Here is a 21,545-nt window from a genome sequence, read left to right as displayed (position 1 = left end):
TAAAAAGGAAAAAAATATACTCTCTAAACACAGACTATTACTAGTAAGACATTTATTAATTGTATTATTAAATTGTTTCTAAAATCCATTATTATTGCAATGGTGAAGAGGTAAATGCAAAGCTAACCTCAGTCAGAAGTGTATTACAGTTAGGTTGACAGTAAATTATAAGAAACATCCACTGACTATAAATCTGTTACAGAATATGTAATACTGTATATTAAAACAGGATGGAGATGCTACATGAATTGGCAACCTTTTATATCATTAAAAAACCATTGAAAACCTAAAAATGATGCTTGCATATAGCTGCAGGTACTAGAAAATCTTTCATTTTAAAAGTTAATTCTGTACCATTCTTTTAAAAAATTTATCATCGTCATATGCAGGTATGTATTGTTTATATCAAGTGATTTTCGTGCCTAGATATAATTTAAGACCGTTAATATAAATTCATATTTACTTTCATATAAAAATATATATAAAAATAGAGTATTTAAAGGAGGTGGATATTCATACTAAGGAACTGATCAATCAAAATAGTTTTATGTTTTTGTATAGTAATGAAATTGAGGTATTCGTACATTTGGTAATTTCAGCTAAATACTGAATTAACCCTCTCAGCCTTTTTTCCCCAAAAGGAAAATAATCCTTTAAGAGCCATTGTAACTGTGAGACGTTATCTCACAACAAAGCGCTTGTACAATAAAAAATTTTACTATCTTAAACTTGAAGTATAGAAGAGAAAGTTCTCAGTACTAGGATTAGATATGTTTTACATGTATGCCACAGTTTTATAAAAAAATAATTCTATGTCTTTTCTAAATCTGGATTAGATACAGTTGCTCAGGAAAATCAAAATACAGTTACTAGTAACAGAGTAGTATTTGTGGACATATACACATGCTTTCTGGAAATAAATGCCTATGCACTTGAGAATGCTTAACCCTTTGCAAAATATTTACATAAAATATAATTGCAATCTTAAATTATATAGAGTTCTAACAGCAAACAAAGGCTTTCTTAAGTAATATCATCAATGAAACATAATAAAGTAACCCATGAAGAACTATATTTTCTCACTTTAAAATTACATATTTAATCAACTTAGACTGCAGTTACCCATCCAAGTTCACAGACAGGCTAGGAGGGAATGTTTATGAAAACTACAAAGAATGCAAAGAAATATACTGGTGTTTTAACTGTAAAATATTACACTTCCTATCGCTTTCATAGAATCTCTTAGAATTCCCTGGAGGAGCATTACTATTCTTTTCCTTTCAGTTATAGGATGTTAAAAATCTAGGAAGAAGCGGTTTTCATAAGCATTGGATTCACAAAGCCTAAAGCCTCATCAAAGCCATGTTTTCTCCTGGTAAAGGGCACAAGCGTAATCCCCACTTGCAGGTGTAATGTAATTCCTTTTTCCCCTTTCCAATACTAAGGTAACGATAAAGATGATAAGGCAATACTCAAGAGCATTATCTTTTTCCCCCATGTTTCAAATGTCTATATTTCTCTTTATTATCACAATGCAATACCCAGGCCACCACAGTGGATCTAGTTTATGATTATACTTCAGGTCACCATTTTCTAGTTCTGTCTTTCATCTTGAAACCAGCTGATTTCCATGTGCACATCCTAACTTTATAAAGCTGTAGAAAAAGAAAGTGTTAGGACTTTTCTAGCTACGTGTGCATTGGTGTGTTTTTGTGTGCCGGTGTGCCTCAGCATGGGCGGTGGAACCAAAATACACATCATGCACAGGATTTGGCTGCTAAACCATCGTCCGGGTGAGTGACTTGAATCCTATTCCAAGTTCAGTCCTTCTGCAGAGTCTGCACAGTTCTTTCACTGGCACACATCCTGCTGAGAAGGATTTCAGAGCAAACCTGATTAACTGGACCTCTGACATGATACGGTGATTGAACATTTGTTACAGAGTCCTGTTGTCGTTGTTGTACTTTGCTTTGATTGCTGAAATATTTTCCCACAACATGATTTCTTGATCGTTTCATTTTAAGAAAGTGATATTCTTTGGATAATTTTGATTTCACTACCTGCAAATAAAGAGCAAAAAAAAAAAAAAAAATAGTGAGGTAAAATCAAGGACATTTGAGACCCGCAAAGAGCAGGATAATTAACTCACAAACTTGAAGAAAACATCTCTAGCACATAGATGTTACAGATGTTGCCCAAAGGACATGAATATGATTGACATGACCAAGAACCAATGTAACTTATCTTTCAAAAAGGACCAAGGTTGAAATTAGAATTTCTGCCCCTTTTCTTACCTCAGGGCAGCTGTCTTTAATGCAACTAAGGAGTAGTCTCAGATAGTGTCTCTGCCTCACTGCTGTGTGTGTGTGTGTGTGTGTGTGTGTGTGTGTGTGTTTAGGCCAGATGCTAACATACAGAGGATACTAACATGCCTTTGCTGAGCCACTGATTCAAACATGGTACTCTAAGCCTGTCATGGCATCCTTTTATAGAATGATAGCTACAACTATTTTCAGAGAAAAGAGAAAATAGTTTTGCATTGCACACCCATAAGCTGACGCTGTTACAGTTAGTAGTTTCATTTCTCTGGGCACTTAGTAAGTCATGGAATCCGAAGGAGCAGCCTATGCTCTATTAAGCTAATAACTTTATAAATGTTTGTACATATGTATAGTTTTACCTTAAAATTGTTTTGAATAGGCAGTATAAGCATTTATAAAGCATAAAAGAGTATATAATAAAAGTTTCCTTCCCATCTCTTCTCCTCACTTTCAATCACTCAACAGCCTCCCCAGAAGCAACATATATTATAGTTTCTTCGGGATTCTCTTCATGGACATTTTATGAATATTAACACACACACATGAAAACAAAGAGGCCATATTTATTGTCTATTTGTACAGTATGTAAAACTTTGCTCTGGTGAAATCCTATAATTGTCAGCTTTAATCACTGGGCTAATATATCTCAGGGAGTTAGCAACAAAAGTCAGAGAAAACGAGGTGGGGACCCAGAGAGACTGGGGGAGGGGAGGGCTGAGAAGTAGGGAAAAGTGAAAATACTGGCAAAAATTTTTTGGGTGTGTTTACAAATTAATAGCAAATCTTTAATTTCATCAAATTAATGCAACTGTAAGACATTTTCAGTCACTATGGACACATTATTTATTACTGATGACTAATGAAAGCAAACTAGCACATATGGATTTTTAAAATTCTTTTGAGGGCTATGTAATGATTTAGGTACATATTTTTTGATCCCATATAAAAGAATGCAATGAAAACAGTTCCAACAATATAGAATATTTGAAAAAAGCAGCATGCGATCTATTTCGAAGGTAGGTATTTTTAGTTATGTTGTAAGTTAGAGGGAACCATTTTAGAAGAGTTGTTTGAATAGAAATTCTATAACAGTCTACGCCGAAAGGTTAAGAGCAGTGATCTTTAGGTGGACGAATTATAGGCAATTTAAAATGTATTCTTTGTAAATTTTTGGTCTTGACTTTTTAATTTTACTGCAATGAATGTGCATTACTTTGTAATCGTAAAAACATTGAAGCTATTCCCATTTTGAAGACAAATATAACAGGAATGCCTTTTAAAGACAATATACCCTGCTAACCCCAAATAAATGAATTGTTTTTTTGTAACTATGGGAGGTTTGGCTTTTCATGATCAGGCCCTCAGATGAAGTAACTCTTAAGACGTTCAGTGAAATCAGCGGGTTGTGGTGAGGAATCCCTATGGATCGTAATTTACAGCTCAGTCTGCAGTTAACCACTGATTAATATTCCAGGTCCCAACGTTGTGAGTTTCTATTATGCACCGCTCCTTCTACATCTGTTTGGTTGTACAATAACTTTAAATATGATAGGCTGGGGAGGTGCACCAATGTTTTCCTGAAGGTTTTGTCCATTTTGGAGGAGGTTTGTATTCACCTATAGCAAGATAAGTGAACATTCTTAAGGAAGTTTACTTAAGGAAACACTGAAGCATAAATATTACAGTCAACCCTGAAAAAATATTATTCCGATGTTCTGAAGCCAAAATAAGGTTAATTTTGTTTATATAATGTTATCTTAAGTTCTGGCTTTTTCAATTGCCTGATGATCTGCATGCTAATTACATGAAAAATATAGAAAGGTTCATCCCAATGCAAAAAGGTCATATTCCTTAAAAATTTTAATGTTTTGTGTGATTTCAGGGTTGCATTTAATGTTGCATTACCAGTGTTGGATAATGCTAGTTTAAATGCTTACAGTAATCTTGAAAGTGACTCATAAAAGGGATATACAAAAAATACCTATTTCCAGTGTATTTGCTGAAGCATGTAGCTTCCACTCGGGAGTAGTGTCAGTATTTTGCCAGATCACAGTGGGAAGGTTGATGATATACTTCTATTTTTAAATCACTAAGATGATCTCTGAGAAAGGAAGATGGAATGATGGTGTCTCCGCCAGCTTCTGAGGACCAGCCTAATGTCTCCTACAGGGAACACTTCTATTATGCTATATGAGATTGACCCCTACACAGCCATGCCAGGGATTGGCCCAACAATACCTAAGTCAGTTGGTTTCCTTTGAAAACTATTTTTCAGGAAATAATCAAAGATAATGAGTTTCCCAATTCCTTTGTTAAGCCAGTATCACCCTGATGAATCCTAAAAGCTGACAAATCTACAGAGAAAGAATGATTTCAATTTTGATTTGTCAAAACACAGACATAAAAAATCCTCCCAAAATGTTATTGTAAATGGAATCTAGGAGCATTTTAAAAATCTAGCAGTATTATGGGCTGTATTACTAGCACATACAATTTATTTCAGGAATGTTAAGCTTCAATATTATGAAATATTTTGTCACAGGAAATTACCAAAGAATTATTTGTAGCTATATGATTGTTTGCCCTGAAAACTCAAAGAAATCTACAGTAAAATAAGGAGATATTTTAAAGTTAATATTTAAAAATTATATAGCTTTCTATATTATATCAATAATAAGAAATATATTAGAGAAAAGATTTCATTACAATATTAAAACAACTTCATCAAGTTCAATGATAATCTATAGGACACAGGTGAAGAATGTGTCAAAAATTTAATGAGACATAAAAGAAAACATGAATAAATGGAAAGACATAACATGTCAAATCGTCCCAAGTTAATTAAAGAGCTATTCCAATTTTAATCACAGCAGGATTTGGGGGTATGTGACAAAGGAATTCTAAAACAGATCTTAAAGAATAAATGTAGGAAAATAGCCAAGACCATTTGGAAAGAAAAAAAAGCAGCGATGAGAGGATACTTTCAATACCAGATATTCATTCATCAACAGGACTTGAGTCTACCATCAACCTACCATGGACTCAATTTGTTGTCTGTATAAGCAAGTATAAGCAGAATTCAATACTGAGATAGAAAAAAACAGAAATTTTCACACTGCAGGTTAAAATGTATTTTATAAACTGCCCGTTCCCTAAAAATTTTCATGGAGAAATAAGGTAGTTCTAAATAGCACCCAATGTCATATAAATCCAGTGACCATAAATGTTGACAGCCTAAGAGTTTTTTTTTTTTTTTTTTTGCGGTACGCGGGCCTCCCACTGCCGCGGCCTCTCTGCCGCGGAGCACAGTCTCCGGACGCGCAGGCCCAGCGGCCATGACTCACGGGCCCAGCCGCTCTGCGGCATGCGGGGCCCTCCCGGACCGGGGCACGAACCCGGGCCCCCCGCATCGGCAGGCGGACTCCCAACCACTGCGCCACCAGGGAAGCCTAGCCTAATAGTTTTAATTACACAGGATTAAAATCAAGAGTGTGTGTTTAAAATGGAGCTAAGTGCCGAACTGCTAATAGGGTCTCCAATGAAGAAGGGAGTGAAAATTGAGGGGGTGTGTGTAGTGTAAAAACAAAAGTATTTTTGTTTTTATTGTATATACTTATGTAAAAATGTTTAGCATTAGCAAGAATTCATGTAATCCTTTTATAATAGAAAAGCAGTAGAAGAGAGACAAAGTGATGCTGTATCTTTCAAAATTAAAATTTATGATTTATTTTTGCCATATAATATCCATCTTTCAATCTTCAGAGTTCTCTGTGTTAGGAAACACATGGAGTAATTCAGATATAGTCCCTACCCTCAAGGGGACTATATAAAGACACATGTCTAAGACACTTGAAGTAAGAACAAGAATGAAATGACTTCAAAGACACTTGTCTGAGACTAGATCCCCAAGGTCAGGCACCATGTTGTTTCCGTATAATGAATAGTTCCTTAGTAAGTACATTAAGGAGACAGTGCTAATTTATGGTGGCCATGATAACTTGTTCACACAGCTATTATTTCTTTGAACTTATTTGTAAAATTTGGTGTCTGATATTGCCGGCAAACTGCTATCTCTGAGTTTCAAAATATTACTGTATTTTACCTACTCTTACTGACTCTAAAGTGGAGGAAGAGGAATTAGCTACATTTTTAAGTCTTGGAAATGTTATGCAAGTGAAGGATGTTTGATACCTGTACAGTAAAGAGAGAACTGTTTCTTTTCTTTGATCTCATGTGTAGAAATGTGCCCATGTGAGTCCTTCCAAAATCAGAGGACCATTTGGGGTTACTAAATTCCAACTACAATGGCAACTGGAATGTGGCTTTGAAAGAGAGGTGTTAGCAATACAAATGTTAGGTTTATCTCTGGGGCATAATAGTAGTAAACAACAAAAATGAGCTATTAGAAAACAATGGTGAAAGATTTAGGTCTTGAACCAGAGACAAAGGACTCTAGATGTTTGTGTACGGTGGTCACCTCAATCAGAGACAAATACTAACATCTTGATGCTTCCAAAAACTTCTCTAAATCTGGGTGCATACGACTCAACAACTGAGAAAGAGACGCATCTATCTAGAGGAAAAAGGAACTACTACATATGGTTAATAACACCCATGTGATTGGGGAAATGTTTACATTACTTGAAACATGAGTGTTAGCTGGAGTTTTATTGTTCTTTTTTTGCCACTTTAAAATAATCCAAAGTAACTCCTTGTCTTTAGTTTTGTTGTCATTATTTTCTTTTTGTGACTTTGCTGTGTCAAATTATACTTAAAATTAGGAAGAGAGAGTGAAGGACAATTGGTCTCCATAAAGTGTGATAACCTGTTAGGTCAGCATTGTTCCCTAATCACAAGTATAAGTGTAATAATAAAAATTATTTTTTTCTCACAGCAATGTTCAAATTTAGATTAAGTTACAAATAGGAATAGACTTTTAAGTAAGGATTATAGTGTTTCAAAACAGTAATAGATTTTTATTATAGTATATATGGAAACTTGGAGAGTAATTTTGGAGCTGGAATCAAGGGCTGCAATGGGGATAAGATATTATAGGTTATGTAGATGATCACATTTTTCTGTGACTCAGTCCAACAAAAAAATCTGTGCTTTGGTGTGTAGAAGTAACTTTTGCTTTCTCTTAGGCTTCTTATATGCTAAGAAGTCTCCCACTTTATGATTGTATATCTTTCCACATCTCTATATAATTAAGGACTTGGGCACACAGACATTTTAGAAGGCATACAAATGCCCATAATTCAACTTGACTGGTTTGGGTCAATGGCTATTGTAAGACTTCCCAAACAAATGAAAAAGTGTTATAAATTACAGGACAAAAGTACATGGCAACTTTTACTATTAAATTCATGTAACTTCAACACTCAAAATTGATTTCACATAAATAGTCATCAGAATGAATGTGTTACCATGTCAATTAATTGCTGCATCTAAAATAACTATGAATTTCCTTTTTTAAAAATTTAATTTATTTTTATACAGCAGGTTCTTATTAGTTATCTATTTTATACTTATTAGTGTATACATGTCAGTCCCAATCTCCCAATTCATCCCCCCCACCCCCCCCACCCCCGCTGCTTTGCCCCCTTTGTGTCCATACGTTTGTTCTCTACATCTGTGTCTCTATTTCTGCCCTGCAAACCGGTTCATCTGTACCATTTTTCTAGATTCCACATATATGCGTGAATATACAATATTTGTTTTTCTCTTTCTGGCTTACTACACTCTGTATGACAGTCCCTAGATCCATCCACGTCTCTACAAATGACTCAATTTCATTCCTTTTTATGGCTGAGTAATATTGCCTTGTATATGTGTACCACATCTTCTTTATCCATTCATCTGTCAATGGGCATTTAGGTTGCTTCCATGTCCTGGCTATTGTAAATAGTGCTGCAATGAACATTGGGGTGCATGTGTCTTTTTGAATTATGATTTTCTCTGGGTGTATGCCCAGTAGTGGGATTGCTGGATCATATGGTAATTCTATTTTTAGTTTTTTAAGGAACCTCCATACTGTTCTCCATAGTGGCTGTATCTTTTTTTTTAATTAAATTTTATTTTTTTTATACAGCAGGTTCTTATTAGTTATCTATTTTATACATATCAGTGTATACATGTCAATCCCAATCTCCCAATTCATCACACCACCACCTCCCCCCACTCAATTTACATTCCCACCAACAGTGCAAGAGGGTTCCGTTTTCTACACACCCTCTCCAGCATTTGTTGTTTGTAGATTTTCTGATGATGCCCATTCTGACTGGTGTGAGGGGATACCTCATTGTAGTTTTGATTTGCATTTCTCTAATAATTAGTGATGTTGAGAAGGTTTTCATGTACTTCTTGGCCATCTGTATGTCTTCTTTGGAGAAATGTCTATTTAGATCTTCTGCCCATTTTTTGACTGGGTTGTTTGTTTTTTTAATATTGAGCTGCATGAGCTGTTTATATATTTTGGAGATTAATCCTTTGTCCGTTGATTCGTTTGCAAATATTTTCTCCCATTCTGAGTGTTGTCTTTTCGTCTTGTTAATAGTTTCCTTTGCTGTGAAAAAGCTTTTAAGTTTCACTAGGTCCCATTGTTTATTTTTGTTTTTATTTCCATTACTCTAGGAGGTGGGTCAAAAAAGATCTTGCTGTGATTTATGTCAAAGAGTGTTCTTCCTGTGTTTTCCTCAAAGAGTTTTATAGTGTCTGGTCTACTATGAATTTTCAAAAAGCCAATATAAAAAGGGAAAGCTTGGTGAATTGGAAAAGCGTCAGGCAGATTACAAGCAAATACCTTTTCTAAAACTGATCTTGACTTGAATAACACCCAAGGAACTTCTGATGTGGTTCCAGATCCACAGAACAAAATAGAAAACAATTTTCAGTGGTGTAAGTGTTCCAAAATCTCTAGACCAGATTAGGGGGGAATGCTCTGATTACAAATGTGTTTCACAATCATGGGTAGGGTCTGAGGAATGAGGGTAATGGTTTTTTAAGGTTAGAAAACATGAGCTTGACCAGGCAAAACCTGCTAACACAATCTTTTAAGATGAATGTATACTATTGAAGTACTTTTTATTTGGTATTGTCATTCTGCATTCAATCCAAGATCCAGTCACAAAAGTTATGACCAGCTGCAAAAGTAGTTTAAGAATTCACAGAAATAGAATAAAAATAAAGTGACAAACAATAGCTAGAAGCCAGTCCTTATATTTCATTTCAGGAAATCATGCAATTTTTACAGATAATAAGGAATTCTTTCATCTACCCCCCTACCCCCAATATTTAATTATGGCCACATGAAACAAGCTATGTTTTGAGTGAAGGGAGTCCAACTTCTCAATGGGTCAAAGATGCTGAGGATTAGAGGGCAAGACTAAAGTTTTCTTTAGGAATGAGGATTTTTTTTTCATTTTGTTTTTGGTGTTTCCAGATATGCAATGTCTCTGTCTCCCATCCTACCTCCAAATCTTCAACCCTTTTTACCTGACAGCTGAGGCTTTTTCATTCCTGTCCCCAGTCAGAGCTCAGTTCCTGACTTTGGGAACAAATTCTGCTCTGAAGTGGGAATATTCATTAGAGGGAACTACAGATCAGTAGTTTACCTATTTCATGTTAAACTGTTGGTTCTATCTTATACTTCTACGCAGTTCCCCAGAGACTAACTCCCTGTCTTAAACTCAGTTTCCTAAGTGGGTGAGTATTCATGTAACTGGATTCTTGATACTATTTGAATAACCTTTGTTAGTCTAATCGATTTCAAGCTATGTTACTTCCCTGCTCTATTTAGATGGACATGTTGTGTCTTGGAATCTATTTTGATCTTAACTCACAGGTGTTTGTTTCCATCCATCTCTCCTGAACTTAGAATTTATATTTAAGAATATGGCACTAATGGGAGTTCCCTTGTGGCCTAGTGGTTAGGATTCTGAGTTTTTCACTGCCGTGGCACAGGTTCAATCCCTGGTAGGGGAACTGAGATCCTGCAAGCTGCACAGAGCGGACAAAAAAAAAAAACAAAAAAACATATATATATATATATATATATGGCACTAAAATGTTATTTAGGAAACAATTTGTGTGGACCAACATTTCTCACTGCTGGAATCACTGTAGGAATTTGCCCAGCACTACCCTGGCCTTTTTAAAAGAGATCTACTAGGCTATTGCATTTCTTGTCAGAAGAGCTCTCCAGCATCCTGTCTGAGGAGGCACATGCCTGACTGACTGCTGGTATGTGGGGGGCTTGGGGAGAAGTTTGGGGGGCTCTACTTTTCAGCAGCCAATTTTGCTTTTGGCTTTCTGATTTTAGCTTCTAGATTAGTTTGCTCTTTGCTTTCCCTGTGTTTCTGAGTCTAGACTCTCTGCTGTTCAACTTTAAAAGAAATCATATGTATGGTTGTAGGTTCTTGACTGCATGGGTTGGGGTAAGGGACTCAGGGTCCACCAGTTTTGCACACAGACTTTGAACCAGTTGTTTTCTGACGTGTGCTGTAGCCCTGCCTTCCTCAGCACGTGGCTCCTTCAGGTCTGAGCCATTCAGACGATCCGTGGGTCAAGGGTGCCCCTCCTATAATTGGTGTTTCTCCTCTCTAAGCACTTTACTTTTTTAGGGAAAATATGAACTTTTATTCTTTAAAGCTAGGAACCAATTTTTAATATATTTTTTAGTTTTTATTGAAATATAGTTGATTTACAGTGTTGTGTTAGTTTCAGGTGTACAGCAAAGTGAGTCAGTTGTGCATATATATATCTATCTATTCTTTTTTAGATTCTTTTACATTATAGGTTATTATAAGATATTGAGTATAGTTCCCTGTGCTATACAGTAGGTCCTTGTTAGGCACTTTACATTGTAATTCCTTTGCAGGCTAAGTCAAACTTCTTAAAATGAATTCTGTCTGTTATGAGTTACTTCTTATTCTGTCTTTTTTTTGGGTGGTGGTGGTGGTGAAGATTTATGTCTTTAAAGTCTTTTTCGTGGAGTTTCAAGTGGAAGAGAAGATATATGCTTGTGGTCAATCTGCCACATTTAATCTGTACTCCAAACGTGATTTTAGACCTTATTGTCTATGCTAGTTTTCCCAAAGTGTGTTTACTGAGGTGTTAATAGCTGTTATTAAAAAAAGAAAAGTGGTTCTCTGGCCAACATTTTGGGAAAAACTGGGTCAAACTAAGCTAAACCGTTTCTTTGCTGTAAGGGCTTTGGGATCATTTAATATACTAATACTATTTAAGAATCCTTAAAGTGGAGGGGGATACAATATTTCCCAAACCGCAGATCCTGTTTTCACCAGGCTAGAATGCTAAAACCTAAAGTAGGAAAAATGCTAATCAAAGCAGTTCAAAGTCCATCTCAGCTTGGCACTTAAAGGTTGGTAGTGAAACCTCCAGAAATGAGCGTTCATTGCACAGAATATGAGATAAAATAGTGATGTGTCAGCATCTCTTTCTAAGGCATACTGACATTCCATGTTCCAGTACTGCAGAGGTTGGGCTGGACAGCTGCCTCCTGGGGATATAGTACCAGTGCAATGTAGAGTGACTGACACTTTTCTTTGTTCATCCTCCATTATAACTGTCCTTCTTAAGAGAGATACCCTGATGTTATTGGGTATCCACCATTCCATAGAGGATGGTCCCTTTGGAAGAGGATTTTGTACCAATCCATCTCAGGAAAGGTTGGGCTCCATTATGGCTAATGAGTTCATTCTCACCGATCTTAAATCTAATTCAAGATTAGATCTTGAATCTATCCTGATAGATAGATTCAAGATCTAATCTTGAATTAGATTCAAGGCACCGATCTTGAATCTAATCGGCCACTAGAAAAGGCTAGAATTCACTTGCAAATGGAATGAACGTGAATTATTTTACACAGAAAGGACTGTTTAGAATTATCTTCCAAAAAATGGGGTGTAGGAATGGTAGGTAGAGAAAGCTTCTGTGACTCTTCTTTAGTTACAGAGTCATTGAAAGATTTCAGGTGACACCATTCCATTTGCAGTGTAGAAACATTACACCTGGTGGGGGCAGGAAAGATGAACTCAAGTAGTTCAAAGTGAAGGTTCCAAGAGGAAGATATTGTAATAGTCTAGGGCAAATGAATGACAGGGAAGAAGACCTTCCATCTCATCTTGTTCATTTACCAGCATCCTACCAACTATTTACCAGTGTCCTTGACCTGGTCCTCTCCCACATTGTCAGCAGCCTTCCTCTACCAGTCCTACCCGCTCCTGTATACTCACTCTACCCCTTAGTATTAACTATTCCCCCTCTGCCCATAAACATGCCAAAGTTGTTCCTCCTATAAACTGCCCCTAGATCACTTTCTCTTCTAAATCCAATATCTTCCCCTCTTTCTTATTGTTACTTGTTGAAAGGTTTTACCTTTTCTCACTTCTTATTCCTCTTCATTCTATTGTAGTTTACTCCCAATATTTTACTGAAACTACTCTTAATATGGTAAGAAAGGACCTTATCAATGCCAAAAATCAATGACTATTTTAAAATCCCTGTCTTAATAGAGTTATCTATTACACTAGACAACATTAACCCTGTTTCAATCTCTCCTTACACATTTTCACTTTTTGGTTTTCCATGGCACTCCACTCTACTAGAGCTTTCCTCTAACAGTTTATTCTCTAAATGCAAATGCTCCTATTTCTCCCAACTTGGCTTAAATATTGGTGTTTCCAAGGGTTCCTTCCTCAACTCTTCTTACTCTTCTCACTTTCTTTGGATGATCTATTTTCATCATTTCGACTATTATCTATTTTCTGAGGACTTCCAACTTTTTAATCTCCAGCCCCACCCTGTCCCTCAAGCTTCAGATGTGTATCTCCAACTGCCTGTTAGGAGGCAGGCAGGCATCCTGGATGTCCCACAGGCATCTCAAACACAATATGTTCAAAACGGAATTCATCTTTTCCCTAAGCCTGTACCTTCTCAGTTACTCCATGTCTCAATTGCCGGTTCAGTTCTCTAATCCGTCACCCAAGTTAGGAATCATCTTTGATTCTTCCTACACCTCATGCCACTCATAAGATCTACAGATACATATTTAATAGGGCTTCTATTTGTCTGCTTCTCTCTTATGATTGCTGTCTCTGTCCAGGTTTGGGTGAGCCCTTTATCATCTCTTACCTGACTTCTGAAAAATTCTCCTAACTTCTATCCCTGGCTGAGTCCTTTACAAATCTTCCCTCCTCATGGTTCTCAGACTTACCTACTGGAAACAAAGATGGGATCATCTCACTTCTCTCCAAAACCTTTCATTGACTCCCCATCACTTAGAGGATAAAGTCTAAGCTCTTACCATGATCTGGCCCTAGCCTACTTTTCCCAGTCCCCTTTTATAACTGATGTTCTACAATATACAGAATTGCTTGTGATTTCCTGAGGACATCAGGTTATTTCAAAGCTACTTTGGTTCACATTGTCTTAGGGGTTGGAATGGTTCCTTCTGCTATTACCTTACTACTCGACTAGGACAAACTCATCCTTTAATAAGAAACTTGGGTAGTTTTCAAGGAGAGATTCACTCAATCCTCAGATTGGATTAGGTGCCCCTTCTTGGTATTATTACAATACCTTATTATATCTCTTTAACGTATTGTTTCATAGTATGGATTTTTATGCCTGACTCTCTGACTACAATGTGTTAAAGGTAGAAAATGTGACTTACTTATTTTTGCATTACTCTTGTTTAGCTCAAGAACTGGACTCAAAAGATAAATATTGGACAATTAAGTAAAAGAATAAATGTGGTCGAGGCAATTGGAACAGAGTATAGCGGAAAGACTTGGAAGAATATTTACGAGGTAAACAGGATTTGGCAACTAGCTGGCTGGAAGTTGCTAGGGGGCTGAAGAAACATAAGGAGGAGTCAAGGATGACCCTAGCTTGTAAATGACAGTGCAAGAGAGTGAATTCAGGAATACAAGAGAACAAGAGAGCGTAAAGGGAATATTAATTCTCAATTTGGAAACATGTTGAGTTTGAGACGCTTATAGGAATTCTACAAAATGTTTTCTACTTCATTTGACAGCAGTTACACAATGTACAATGCCTACACAGACACTCAAAAATTTGTTGCATTAGATTTCTATTACTAACTTATTAAAAATAGCCATGCTGATGGTTAAATTCTGGGATCTGCTATGTAAGATGACTACACTTGAATCAGTTATTTTTTCTTGAAAAGTCAATATTTCAGTTTTTTAGAGAGATGAATTTAAAGGCTTTTTTCTTCAACTGTGTTCATAATAAACTTTGTAAGTTTGAAGGAAAAAGAGAAAACCTTTAGGTCCACAATACAGAAGGAAAACATTTCTAGGCCAGATAAGCTTTTGTTAATTTAATTAAGATTAAATAATAACAGGAAATCATCTCTGGCAAAGAACTGAAAACCTCTTCTTTCCAAGGTGCAAGAATCAAAGGAAACCTGTTGATATTAGAGCTGGGCGGTGATGCCGGAGGGCTCTGTGTTTTGCTTTGTTTTGTTTTGTTTTTGACTGAGTCAAAAGCTAGAGCGACATCTGCCAGAAAACAGAGACATCATAGAAAGTTTGTGCATAACAATTGGTTGTGGGTTTGCCCCTTCTGCAGCCAGGTTTGGGCTGGTAATATGTTTGTCTCCTTTCCAGGTTTTAGCTCACTCACAGTAGATGTTTGCCACATAACTAAAGGCACCATCCAAAACCACTCTTGGGCGACAGCTACCTGGATCCTGTTTGTTGTCCTGTATAAACACTGGGAAAACAAATTCCACTTCTACCCATGAAGAGAAACACCTGCTTTTCTAATCAGCAGGAACATTTTAGTCGAAACTGACGCATACCAGTTGGGAAATTGTTTATAGATTCATGGTGGCAACATATCCTCTCTTGGTGACTTGACAGATGAAAGAGACACCCCAAGACCTTTAATCTCACCTATGGCAGCAAGAGCCCACTGGAGCAGGTTTGTTATGTCTAGGATAGAATTCTCACCACAAATCAAAGAGAACACATCGAGATCTTACCGTGATGATTACAGCAATCCTTCTCAGGTATCTATGAATCTATAGTGGGGATGGTTTAATTGAACACCAAAAGATATAAGGCTCCCAAACCCCAAATCTTATTGCTCTAATACAGTAGATCTTAATGCTTGCTTTTACTGTGCAACAAATTCCTTTCCCAGCTCCTGAGTCCAGCACAGAGGAAGAAATGGTTGTTATTAATGCATTTCTGCCTTTAATGTTTTGTATGAGACGAGTAATCTACGTTTTCTTGGCTTGCCACATTCATCATCAAATCATCCTTTGCAAAAAGCTTTCGATTTTCTTGATTGTTTATAATAAGCTAAACAGTGACTCAAGATGTTGGGTGATGGTTTAGAAAGACTATAAAACATCCGTGTCAGCACTGGAAACTTCCTGAGGTACAAGTGGTACAAATTGTTCAAGAGTTAAGCAACAATTATGCCCAAGTGATGAATGGGTTTAGAGACTTTGTGATAAAGGGAGTCAGTTGAGAAAGATGATCTTATCAGTTCCATGTTGTAACTGGAAAGGTGAATGCTTCCAGAAGTATTTCAGCTCCAACAGGAAAACATCAAAATGGATAACACTGCTCGAGAATCAACAGAGATAATTTGGGCAATACCTATATAGCTTGCCATCGAGGTGGCACACATTAGAAATAGGGTTTAATAAAACACAATTTGTGTATAATAATTGCACACAAAAAATTATAAAATCAAATAAGTGAAGTAATTTTACCTGACATGCTTAAATCATGATTATGGAAATTAAGGATGGTTTTTATTAGTAATAATTATAAGCCAATATTCTAGTTCTGATGGTTCAAAGAGTCTTTACTGTAGTTCTCAAATTCCATGACTCCTACTGTCAACTGGTTGATCCTGTGACAATCATGTGGGAAGGGCATCTTCAGTTTTTATTTTGTTTTAGCTGCACTGTGTGGCTTGTGGGAGTTTAGTTCCCCGACCAGGGATAGAACTCGGGCCCTCAGCAGTGAAGGCATGGAGTCCTAACCACTGGACGGCCAGGGAATTCCCGCACATTTTGTTTTTAATTGGAGCCATGTGGGAAATCAGTAGAGGACTTCTCTTTTTTAGACTTCCAGAGCACTAAAGCTGAAAAAAGAAAAACAGGTACCCTCCCCCAAAATACTAACTGGAGACACATTATGTAAAAGTAAATAAGTAAACCTTTTCTAAAAGAGGCAAAAAACCTCTGTATGTTGTCATATGTATGTTGTCTTTCAAAGCCCCCATTTTCTGTGGGTTTGGCAACCTTTGGCTTGTTTTTACAGCCAAAATGGTTATGGTGATACTAGGTTGGCTCAGCTGCAAGTTCAGTTTCTTCCTTTCAAGCTACCTGCTCTTGTATTTCTAAGTCTTGACCTTTTGTAAATAGGAAAGACATTGGAAGGATATTTTCTTATGGAAGAAGTAAGTAGACACACAGTATCCTACAGCTTAAAAATCTGATCTGCAACAGCATGGCCAAGCTTCAAGTTGCTAAAATGCCATGCTCTCAGCTGTTGGTGGAGGCTCTCGCTTCTCTGAGATGTAGTTCCATTGCCACACAAAAATATAACATGAATTCATTAGCAGAACATACAGAAGAACCAATGCAGTGTCAATAACTTTTGGACATTCATAAAAATCTGAGGATCGAGATGGATTCTGATAGTCATCTTAGGGCTGAAAAACAGGATCAGAAGAAACCTTTAGTTGTCACCTCACTAGTCAACCCACTCATGACTGCACTCTGGTTTACAAAGGGGGCCACACCAGAAAGAACAACTGGATCAGTATCTGACAGGACGGTCAAACGAGACAATCTCCATCGCAGTTTCAGCTGAAGCTCCTGAGATCTAAAGCCAACAACAGTAGCCAAGTAACCTCATAGTCCAAAGCAATGTACGGGCAATGTATGCAAAAATGTGGACAAAATCCTGCTTAGCAAACCCTTGTCTGATTAGGTGTTGGGAAAAGGAGAATAAGGAAGAGAAAGAATTTCTGTGAAGGACATTTCCCCAATACTTTATGGTTTTCCTCCATCTTGGGCAGTTGCTTCATCCTTGCTTTAAGCCAAGTGAGACAGGACTTCAAGAGACCAACTTTGAGAGGCGGACATGTGTCCTTTGGGGATTGGAAGCATTAGAACTGGTATGAGACACCATGGCTATAGATCAGCTTTAAGGTGGCAGAGAGAGTGAGAGAGCAAGAGTGAGAGTGAGAGCTAGAGAGAGAAAGAGAGAAAAAAGAGACAGGGCTGCACTGGGAGCTCACTGTATTTCTAGCAACAGCAGAGCAAGGATGCATGGGTGTTTCTTGTGGACCAAATGTGGACAACTAAGTAGAGTGAGCCTGGTGCTATGCTGAATATTTTCCAAGAGGAAGCCTGGAGAAGCAATGTGACCCCCAACAGAGGGATGGACAGTTGGAAGCCAAGGGGGCAAGGAAGGAATGCAGCTGTAAGGTAGACATTGCCTCTGTCAAAGAAGCTATTATCAGAGGGCTCGGTGGGAGTGTCTTCAAGAAAGTTCACAAGAGCACGTTGAAAGGAAAGAACCAGCATGTTATGCCCAGAAAGCACATCGATGGGTTACGCTTATGCCACTCAGGTCAGACTTTTGTTGCCCTTAACATCTCCCTAACCTGACCCAATGAAGAAAGGGATGGGAGAAGAGTAGCAAAGCACGATGGGGGAAAAAGGAAAGGAGCCTCCTGCACCCTCTCTCTTACTTTGGGCTTTTGAGACTGAGGCAGGCCTGAGCTGGGGGAAGGAAATACCTTCATGTGGTTATAACACAGGACTGGGCAATTTTAGTACTGAAGTGAGAGTCTTCTTGTACCTGAAAGTGATTGGAGTCCTATTATTATCTGAAAGTGGCTTTAAAATATTGGGACTTACCAAGATTTTATGCAAGTGTAGGGAGGAAATAATCTACAGAGTTTGAAAGGGCAGGGCGGGGGGAAGGAAAAAAAATATTTTCTGCTATCACCTTCTCAGCTAAGACTATTTAATTACTGGCTACAAATAAAATCATTTCCACCACTAGGAAGGAAAAACTATTCAAAACACAGGCCCTCCAGGAATTCCCTGGTGGTCCAGTGGTTAGAATTTGGCTGGGGCCAGGTTCGATCCCTGGTCTGGGAACTAAGATCCCATAAGCCACGCGGTGCAGCCAAAAAAAAAAAAAAAAAAAACAAAACAAAAAACCAAACCTAACAAAGGAAAACAAACAAATAAACACCACAGGCCCTCTGGTTAATGCATTGGATAAACCAGTGGAGGAAGCTCATTCATCAATTTAGCCTTGATTTTCAAGCTCCACTAGGACATTTGCCACCTTCTTTGGATACAATTTCTGATGGGAAGGCTTGGAGCCTATTAGAAAAGACAAGTGCTCTCCAGGTTCCCATCTTCCTGCTCGTGTTGACCAGTGATTCTGGTTTTCAGGTGTCTACATAAACAGTAATTATTCTAACACACTTCATTTTGTAGAACCTCGAGTTGGCACTGCTACATGCTTTGGCTGAGAGATGATGAACACATTGTTTAATCTCCTCCGGACATGGTTTCTTTAATGCAAAATAAGACTGACAATGCAATTAAAGTTATAATGAGAAATTTAAAAAAATCAAAAGCTACAAAAATCAGAGAGCCAGCATAAATACCTCATGAAAATGACATCCGCACGTCCCCTGCAAAAACTCTTTGTATCGCCCCATTGTTATAGTGAATGTGTCAACCACTTCATAGCCATATTTTTTTGCAGCTTCCAGAATAATCAAATTTTCTTTCCATAAATTCTGAACTTCACTCTGTATTGGAAAAGAGAACAATGAGAATTTTGATTAAGAAGACTTTTATGATTTAATAATTCAGGTAAAATCATGTAAATTGTCTTTTTAAAGATTGATCTTATTGTAAGATAAAGAATTAATTTCTTTAAGATGTGTTCCAATTTTCATGTTCCCCTTATATAAACATTGATGTAAATATAAAACAGCAATATATCAATATCTATAGTGACACACAGTTTGGAACTTTTTCTTCTATGAAAAGCAGTTAGGTTTATTGCCCACAGAGATCCACTGAAGTAGCTAAGATTCTCAATTTAAAAACCAAGACTTGAAAATCACAAATTCTAGCTCCATCTATTTGAATTCTTTTAGGCATTTGAGTATTAATTAGTATGTTTTGTTTTTAGCTCTGTGCTGGGGGACAGGAATACAAGGATAATAAACCATGGTACCTGCTCTTAAGACATTGCATTCAAATAGGAGAAACACATATGTAAATATTTACTAAGTCCTTTATTGGAGGTAAATATACCAGGCTCTGGGCTGGGAGAGAAAAGGGAATAGCTCTGCAGGGGCAGGGGGACAGCTGGACAGGGAGACTTCAAGAGGGGTTCCTGAGCAGAGTGAGGTTTGCTGGTTGGCAAACAGGGTGGGGAAACAGAAGGGGAGAGTGCTTTGGCGAGCCCCAGAAGTGAGTGAAGGCTCCAGCTGCTGCTTCGCTAAATCATATTCCTCCCTCCCTCACCAGCTGTGCCTGAAGCAATGATGGAGCTTGGTGGGGGTTCTAGTTCAGGTCCACTGTTGAGAAGAGGGACTCCTCCACTAACTACTCCAGCTCCAGGATGCCTCATTGGCTTGGCCAAGACTTTCTCAGACTGACCCATAGTCTGAGACTCTTCCTACCTCATCCATCCTTCTTCTACTCCCTTTATATCAGACACATTACAGTCAAACACGGTTCCCAGTACAGAGCAGACATTCAAAAAATATTTCACGCAAGATTGAGTGATATGCATTGGGTGGTGTGGTCTGAAACTGTTCTCACCTACTTCTGCCCCCTCCTTTTTATTCTTCTCAAACAGTCTTTCTAATAAATCCCTTTATTTGGCTAACCCTGTCATGGTGTCTGTCTCTTTGAGAACCCAAACTAACACAGGGAGGGAATTGAACTCCCCTTGTCTTTTCTAAAGAACAAAAAAAATTTTTTTTTCATTTTCCAGGTAAAACAGCAAATAATTACTTGCATTTATTAATCCACCTGCAAGGTAAAAGAAGCAGTACAAAGACATCTAATTTTCTGTCTTCTCCATTGTGCTTGCATAACTATTTTTATGTGACATTCAAAGAAGAATGCTCCCCTCTGCCCCCCAAATAAATGCAGTGAATAGAAAAGGCTCATAAAGGAGAAACCTGGAGGAAAAGAGACAGATGGGAATTTGGTCTCTGCCATCCCCTGAAAAATAATGCTCAATACCATTTGTAGGCCTTTTCGTGTTTGGTTACAGTATCCTCTCAACTTTAATGTGTCCAATTATAAAAGGTAGAAGAAACTTTACAGGGAGTGTTTTACAGAGAAGGTTCAGTTCTCTGGGAAACAGACTCTGAGTCAGAAATTTGCATGCAGGAGGCCATCAGGAAAGCGCCCTTGCGATCAGCTCCTCCAGGGGAGTGAGGGCCTACACGCGGGATAGAGAGAGAAGTTGAGCTGCAACATTGTTGCAACAGAGGCTTTTGCTGATCCCACCGGGAGTTCTAGAGCTGGGGTGGCCCTTCTGAGATGGCCCAAATTAAGGAAAGGGGGCTGAGTCTTGGTTGAGGCTCTGCCCAAAAGGCAATTCCTGCTGGGACTCAGGTCACACCCGCAGCAGCCCGGAGGAATGAATGTCTCAGCCCTGAAGGGACCATCTGGGAGCATGCAAATCTGACAAAACGTCACTCACTCATTCATGCGTGAGAGGTTTTCTGAGAGTCTCCTATGTGCTGAGCACTGTGTTTTGCATTTGGGGTACCAGAGTGAGCCATGCAGAATTCCCTCCCCCATGCCGGCTCCCACAGAGATTAGTCTAGCAGGGGAGACAGACAACCAAAGCTGGTATCTGTTGAGGGACCTGGATGAGGACACCGGACAATGTTAAAGGAGCTCATAGCAGGAAAAGCCAACTGAGTCCAGGGTGTCAATTAAATCTTCCCAGAGAAAACTGCATTTAAACTAACACTTGAAGGGTGACCAGAAGTTACCCAGGTGAGGGGGTAGTGGGAGAGTGTTCTTTGGGAAGAGGGAACAGTGACTTCCAAGACCTGGAGGTGACTGAGAGCATGGCATGCTTGAGGAGCTGAAACACTCGGTGTGGAGTGTGTGTGTGTGCGCGCGCGCGCATGTGTGTGTAC

The 21,545-nt window shown here is 38.1% G+C and overlaps 1 protein-coding gene across 3 annotated transcripts in view; it reads right to left on the bottom strand.

Moving 5' to 3' along the window:
- Positions 1–1,604: 1,604 nt before the first annotated feature.
- CPED1 (cadherin like and PC-esterase domain containing 1) overlaps positions 1,605–21,545 on the bottom strand; it is a 300,014-nt gene continuing 280,073 nt past the window's right edge. For all 3 annotated transcript variants that reach the window (XM_029233388.1, XM_029233389.1, XM_029233387.1), the window contains 2 exons: positions 19,029–19,175; positions 1,605–2,060 (listed from right to left, as the gene is read on the bottom strand). In XM_029233388.1, the coding sequence (XP_029089221.1) occupies positions 1,821–2,060; positions 19,029–19,175 (387 nt within the window). In that variant the 3' untranslated portion in view covers positions 1,605–1,820. The remainder of the gene's footprint in view (positions 2,061–19,028; positions 19,176–21,545) is intronic.

The sequence above is a fragment of the Monodon monoceros genome, unplaced genomic scaffold (genome assembly GCF_005190385.1).
Source record: "Monodon monoceros isolate NGI ecotype Baffin Bay Population unplaced genomic scaffold, NGI_Narwhal_1 Super_Scaffold_2, whole genome shotgun sequence".
In the NCBI taxonomy this organism is placed as follows: domain Eukaryota; kingdom Metazoa; phylum Chordata; class Mammalia; order Artiodactyla; family Monodontidae; genus Monodon; species Monodon monoceros.
The sequence above is the reverse complement of the archived record's forward strand: the minus strand, read 5'-3'. Positions and strand labels throughout refer to the sequence as shown.